This window comes from Gigantopelta aegis, chromosome 12, assembly GCF_016097555.1.
Source record: "Gigantopelta aegis isolate Gae_Host chromosome 12, Gae_host_genome, whole genome shotgun sequence".
NCBI classification, from domain to species: Eukaryota; Metazoa; Mollusca; class Gastropoda; order Neomphalida; family Peltospiridae; genus Gigantopelta; species Gigantopelta aegis.
In genome coordinates, this window is record NC_054710.1 from 30,763,085 (window position 1) to 30,770,574 (window position 7,490).

The 7,490-nt window shown below is 40.4% G+C and overlaps 1 protein-coding gene across 1 annotated transcript; it reads left to right on the forward strand.

The window, feature by feature from the left end:
- The first annotated feature begins 2,631 nt into the window (after positions 1–2,631).
- LOC121386698 lies at positions 2,632–6,773 on the forward strand. The gene is made up of 3 exons (XM_041517693.1): positions 2,632–4,934; positions 5,451–5,686; positions 6,269–6,773. The coding sequence occupies exons 1-3, from the start codon at positions 4,807–4,809 to the stop codon at positions 6,355–6,357; spliced, it is 453 nt and encodes a 150-aa protein (XP_041373627.1). The 5' UTR covers positions 2,632–4,806; the 3' UTR covers positions 6,358–6,773.
- The last annotated feature ends 717 nt before the right edge of the window (positions 6,774–7,490 follow it).

Consider the following 7,490-nt stretch of genomic DNA (forward strand, 5'->3'; position numbering starts at 1 on the left):
CCAACCTGTATAGAAACGATGTAAACCACTTTAAGCACTGTTCTGAGAATTACTATAACGTTGTAATTTAATCACGTTCATAGATAATGCTAAACAACACAAGTTCTCTTTATTCTGCTTCAAAAGCTATAATGAATTGCATTAAAATGGCATTTTTGTTATAAATTTAACACCAAAAACAGAGCCGTAAACGCAAACTATTTAAACTACATGACGTCATTTTGTGTGTTTGTCAAATCGTGATGACTTCATATTTAGTACCGGCAAAGTCATTGGTTTGTAAGCGTCAAATTGTTCAATAGTATTGTTCGTTAGACCAATGTAGAATATTTCTCACTGAGAAAATAAGGAAAATAGTTTCCCTGTTTTGAGTGACCGCTGGGGTATTAAATATGCGTGTGTGTGTGTCTGTGTGTGTATGTATATATATATATATATATATAGCCAAACAAAAATTGCAAGCTTAATAAATAGCTGGTAACAACCTTGCGGCATGGTAGTAACTAGTGCTGCAACGATAAACCGGTATACCGGTATACCGCGATAATTGATCAGCTCGATACGAACCGCGGTACAGTTTTGCGTATCGCGATTTTCACACACTGTTTTTTCTCTTGTATCTTATTTCAAGTTATTTCACTTAAAATCGGCAAACAAAGAAACAAACAAAAAGCCCATCATTTTATTAATTGGCGATGACAGGACATGTAACAATCTCGTCAAGCGTAGTCGTCTTACTTGTTGGTAGCATACGAAGTGACAGGTCGGTTATACTTGGTTCGAACATCTAAACAAAACGTGTTAAAAGTCCAATAAAAATTACCAGTTAACGATAATTACAAATAAATGTTTTGTTACTTACACATTATTATTCATTGTTCATTTACGATGGAATAAGACTACGGCTATCATCTTCAAAGAAATAAACCAACAAGTGAGAATCGCACTTCGCTGTTTTTCCCTGAACTCGGAATACTTCGGCCGATCATTCAAAACACCTCGGTCGATTTGCCGGACCATTGCGACTCAATTCGTACATTTCCGTATCAAGCGAGCAGCAACGGAAAAGCCCGATAGTAAGGATTTCCGAATGTGACAACTTATAAATAGTTTGACACCGTCGCACCGGTGTTCTAGTATTGTGCATTCCAATAATTCTCAACGATGAAGACGGACGTTAGTCCTTGTTCTCTCGATCTGCCCCCCCACCTGGGGGAACTGATGAAGACGTATGGAATGCTGTTGGAGTATCGAGTCTCGTACACCGGGTCACGGGCAACCGTGACCTTGGTGTACGGAGACCAGATTCAAAAGAAAGGAAGATGGAGGAAGAGGAGACGTGTGCCAGCGGCGGCGCAGGGGGGGGGGGGTCAAAACCGGTGGCTAATCCGCCGGCGGCGACTCCTTCTGTTCGACCGCCGAACACCGCTCACCCGAGCAAGAAGACAAGAGCAGAAGAGGTTCCGGCCCCGGATGTTCAAGCTTCTTTGCCAACGGAAGAGCCGGAGCCGGAGTTCGACACGGAAATCTGCGTCACACCGTACAACCGGCCACCTGCACCAATTCCTTCGAAAGCGCTTTCGGACTTGTCGCCGATTATACTGGCGACACCCGTTGAGGCGCAGGCCCGGAAGGTGGCCATTGTCAAGAGGAAGGCGACCACTCCCCCGAGTGCCATACCAGCCAAGCCGAGCCGCCCCTCTCAACCGCCGGAGACACACAAACAACCAGTGGAGCAGTGGTCACTGCAGGCCAGCCGGCTCCCCCAGCGTTACCAACAACTGGTTAAGAATAACATCCAGGATGAACGCCAACTCATCAGCAGACCCAAGGCCCTTGCTTACAATCCATTGCCAGACAATCCAGATGAGGGGGAGTTCGCTGTACATCGACTCAAGATGCGGGAGGGACACAACGCAGTTTGCGTCACCATCTGCCGGAGCGGAATATTCAGCCAAGGACTGCTACTCTTGGAGATGGACAGCCCGACACTACATCGCGTTCTGAAAACCGTCGCGGGGACTCACTACCGTTCCATCACCAAGGCGTTAGCAGACTCCGACTACCGGCAGTTCCTCCCGCAGCTTGAGATCACCGGATACATCGGATCCCCCTAGACGCCAACCTCCTTTGCCTCCGTGAGTAACCTCTTTTTTTGGGCTAGTTAGACTTTAAACGTTTTCGAAGCAGTTCAAAATTCTTATGTTTATTTTTTTATAAGTAGTCTAACGCATGTTATTTCGGCGCCCGTTCAATTGCTCAAAATCACCTTAAAAACCTTTTGGCTGAGCAGTCTTAACTATTTTGGGTCAAATTTTAGAGTCCAGACATGTCTTTGGATGCAGTTACTCTTTGTAGACTTAGGTAAAAAACAGGCTTCACCGAGGAATCGAAATTCAGCCAATCAGAACACGGCTCCCACTCGGTGTTACTTCAAGTTTGCGAAGTGTCTGCTATTTGGTCCGCGCTCGCGTTGACTCTACTAAATGGCTTTTTTCCAAATTCCGCCCACCTCAAACTTAACCCCCCCCCCCCCCCCCCCCCCCCTCCTGCTACGGAGTTAGTCACTGGCGAAGTCAGAGGCTAAATCCGTAGTGGGCGTGCCTGAACCTTCGTGGATAGGGGCACGTAAATAGAGTTTCCAGTCCAGTCTAGTATTGTGTTAAAAAAATAAAAATGACCAAGAAGAACATTATGTTAATAATTAATAAATGTCGTGGTTTAGTTTGTATAATCATTTAGGCCTATGATGGAATCAATATTACAAATATTTCGATTTATATACTTAGTATTACTTATTTAACTCAAACTAGCTCCTTTAAGTTTTATGCAAGGAAAACCCCTGCAACAATTATTTAGCAACCGACCATCAAAGAAACGCCGACGTGTTTGATGTTTATGATGATGCGTTTGATGTTTATGATCTAAAATTCCGCCGTCTTTAATTCTTTGCCGACTTTAATTCTTTGCCAATCGGTCTTTACATTATTTGCATTTGTTACCGAGATGTGTTCATGACTTGTTGTGCCAGTCAGGACAGATAACAAATAATGGAATTTGAGTTAATTTCTAACAAAAAGGCAAAAAGTGCCGTTTGGGAAAATGTTCAACTAAAAAAAGAAAAGACACGGGCGAAATCCAGGAGGGGTTGGCAGTTTGTAAAAGGTGTAAGATGGACGTTCGCTTTAGTGGTGGAACTACTAATCTTAGCACATACCTGAGTCGTCATCACAACATTATTGCACAAAGTGGTAAATCTTCGACTACTTCATCTACACATACGAAAGTACCAATGCTCACACAGACCATACCGAGCATTTTTATACAGACAACGAAATATAAAACTACCAGCGAAAGACATAAAACTGTCACTAAAGCTATCGGCAGATTCATAGTTAAAGATCTCCGACCTTTCAGCATCGTGTCAAACGAAGGTTTCAAAGATATGATTGAACAACTTGATCCCAAGTACGAGTTACCATCACGCACTTATTTCGCTGAATCTGTCGTACCTACCATATACCAGGAATGTCGCGCTTATGTTATTTCTAGTCTCAAGAATGTCCCAGTAGCACTCACGACTGATGGATGGACAAGTAGAGCAACCTAGTCTTATGTTACTATAACAACTTCTCACATCACCGAAGACTGAAACCTTAAATCATTCATTCTTCAAACTAGAGAATTACCAGAGAGCCATACAGGTGTAAACATTGTCCAAGTTTTAACTGACGCAATTTCTGAATGGGGCCTTAACAAGAACCCTCCTTTGGTCACTGATAATGCAGCAAATATGGAAGTTGCAGCGAGAGTGGCATATTAGATGCTACGCTCATACACTCAACTTGGCAGCGCAAAAGGGCCTTAAGGTGAACACCGTGTCACGAATTCTTGCTCGTGTACAGCGCGTAGTATCCTTTTTTCACCGTAGTACGACAGCTGATTCTTTGCTAAAAGAGAAAACTAAACAGTAATTATTTTTGCTGTCAAATACTCTATATGGTTTACATTCTATTTTTTCACAGACCCCACCCCTCCCCCCTCCCCCCCCCTCTCCCAGTTACACCCCTGCATAAATTCCTGCCTTCGCGCGTGGAACTCCACCTGTGAGGTCTAAACGGGGTCTTGATACCTGTAACACTCACCCACAACACCCCCTCTGCTTACCCTTGAACCCGTAGCTGCTGTATATTTTACTACTATAATAAGTATCGGGATTTTAATCGGTTGACAAAGAAAATAACAGCATATAACATGTATATATTGTATGACGAAGAAAAACTTGTATCTGTTCTACAACATCTACAACAATTTGGTTGGGACGATAACTGCATTCTGTATATGACGAAGCAGAGCGCCCATAATATTCTGGTGGGGAAGCCTATCGTGACTGGTATGAGGTATTTCAAGTGGGGTCAAAGGTCAACTCAGAACAGTAGAGAATCTACGTGTGGTTATAATATACAAGATTGTGAAGTAAGGTTCAAGCACGCTGACTGGATACACACCTTAGCTATCTGGACTGTATGTCAATTATTTGCTAAAAGAGAAAACTAAACAGCTAGGACTTAAAAATGTTAAGTTATTGCAAGATGTACCTACACGGTGGAATTCTGCGTGTGATATGCTGGAGAGGTTTCTTGAACTACAGTCCGTAATCTACGCTGTACTACTACTAGTGGCTAAAGAAATTCGTAGCAATGTGAATGACATATTAACATTATCTGAGGCATCACGATAGCAGAGGACATTGTGGCGTGCCTTCTTCCACTGAAAGCAATTACAACTGTATTTTGCACAGAGAAGATGCCTACTATATCTATCATTCTTCCACTCCAGAAGAAATTGTTGACAAGTGTTTTGGTTTCTAAAGAGATGGATTCTGATGTTATTAAACAGATGAAGAAGGCCATGGCTTCTGATCTGGATAGCAGGTAAGAATGTTTTAATGAATATAATCTTGGAGTGCATTGGATAATCATAATATGTAACTGTAAGCGTTCCTGTCCCAATTATTGCTCCATGACCAGAATATCAAAAGTGTGGTGTGTGTTGTCCTGTCTGTTGGAAAATGAAAATAAAATATATTTTCCTGCAAATGAAATATATACTAGGTTTCCTCTAATACTATTATTACTATATGTCACAATTACCAAATGTTTGACAGCCAATAGTCGATGATTAACAAATCAATACATTCTAGTTGTGCTATTAAACAAAACAAACTTTTAACTGAATTTTAACTTGAAATTTGTTATCATCAAGCGATAAATGCTCTTTAATTGAGCTGAATACTATACTGACATTTTTAAAGAGTATGTTACTGAATCTATGTGTTGCTCCAAATGTTGAAAACTCTGTATACTACGTAGCCTACCAAAGGGGATGGGGGGGGGGGGGGATTACACCAATACACCCACTGATGTTCCTTTGAAAAATAATACTTTCAGGTATGCCAATAAGCAGGAGTTTCTGCAGGAGTGTACTGTTTTGGATCCTCGCTTTAAAGCATCCTGTGTCACTACAGAGCAGCAACATGAGGTGTATGACAGACTTGCTACCGAAGCAGCTAGTTTGAAGCCACAACCTCAGTTACCTGTATCTGTGAAGGTGGAACCGAACACATCAACCCCAACAGTTACTGACCTACCGGCGTTACCAGACTTGCCAGATGTTGAATCAACTGGTAAGTGTTGTCTTTCATTTAATCACCTTTTTCCAAAGATGTTCTTTTGTTTGTAAGCATAAAGGTGACGAAACGTTATGGCATGCGTAGACACTTGAACAATTATCAGATTAGAGTGAATAATCGATACTTTTAAATGTTTAATGTTACCCTGTACCCACAAAATAATTACTGGTTTAAAATTATTATTTAACAAATAAAAACAAGGCATATGAACATTTTTTTTTTAATTAAAACAATTCAAAATTCAAATTAGAAATAATTACAGAAGTTTATATATTTAAAGAGATCATGGAATCTTGCACATTAATAATCACTAAAGTAATTAAAACTATACTTTCATTATGATGCAGTCACAATATGAGACACGTGGGCCAATTGTAAAAGTATATATTTTTATGGAATATGAGAAATTTATTCACTGTTTACTGTTAATTATTTCATGGACATTTAATCTTCTTGATATTTAATTGTATTTATATTTAGTATTTACTTCTGTTGACTTTCTTCTTAAATTTTATTTTAGCGGCAAATCCTTTACACTAGGCCAAAATACAGGGCTGTTCCAATACTATATTTCAGATTTACAGTCCGATGTCAAACTAGTAGATGATGTCAAGTCTGTCACTGCAATCACGACAACGATTACCAGTGACCTCACTACTCAGTGATTGTGCTAGTGGTGGTTTAACCTCCATTTTGGGTGATGTTGTTTTTATAAAGGAGGAGATTTTACCCTAGAAATCCAATTTGGAACAGGCTATATTTGAGATTGATGTGTTCAAGGGACAGGCACTAATACCAGTGTCAGAAGACCCATCGGTATGGTGGAAAGGACACCAATGGCAGTTCCCCTTCTCTTCCAGTTAGCAAGGAAACGGCTGTGTATTCCAGCGACCTCGGTACCATCCGAGCATGTATTCAGTACAGCTGGGGACATTGTAACAGCACAGAGGGCCGCACTCAATCCTGAAGTAGTAGACATGTTGATTTTCTTGAGAGAAAAAAAATATGGCCTAAAACATTTAGCCTGAAAGCTGAAAATAATAAAGATCATTAAAAAGTTTATGCCTTCTGCTTTTATTAAAAAAACAACCCATAAATATTAAATTTAAATAATGTCAAGTATATTGCAATACAATCCCTATATTTATTACATAAATCGTGTGACATTTATCATAGCAGCGATTAAGTACCGCATCTGTACCAATACCTAATGAACAGCGTTCATCTTAAGATAAACACAATTTGACATAGTAATTATTTTTGCTGTCAAATACTCTATATGGTTTATTCTATTTTTTCACAGACCCGACCCCCTCCCCCCCCCCCCCTCTCCCAGTTACACCCCTGCATAAATTCCTGCCTTCGCGCGTGGAACTCCACCTGTGAGGTTTAAACGGGGTCTTGATACCTGTAACACTCACCCACAACACCCCCTCTGCTTACCCTTGAACCCGTAGCTGCTGTATATTTTACTACTATAATAAGTATCGGGATTTTAATCGGTTGACAAAGAAAATAACAGCATATAACATGTATATATTGTATGACGAAGAAAACCTCGTATCTGTTCTACAACATCTACAACAATTTGGTTGGGACGATAACTGCATTCTATATATGACGAAGCAGAACGCCCGTAATATTCTGGTGGGGAAGCCTATCGTGACTGGTATGAGGTATTTCAAGTGGGGTCAAAGGTCAACTCAGAACAGTAGATATATATATATATATATATATATATATATATATATATATATATATATATATGAGATGTGAGTGGTAGCCTACCCTGTAATAT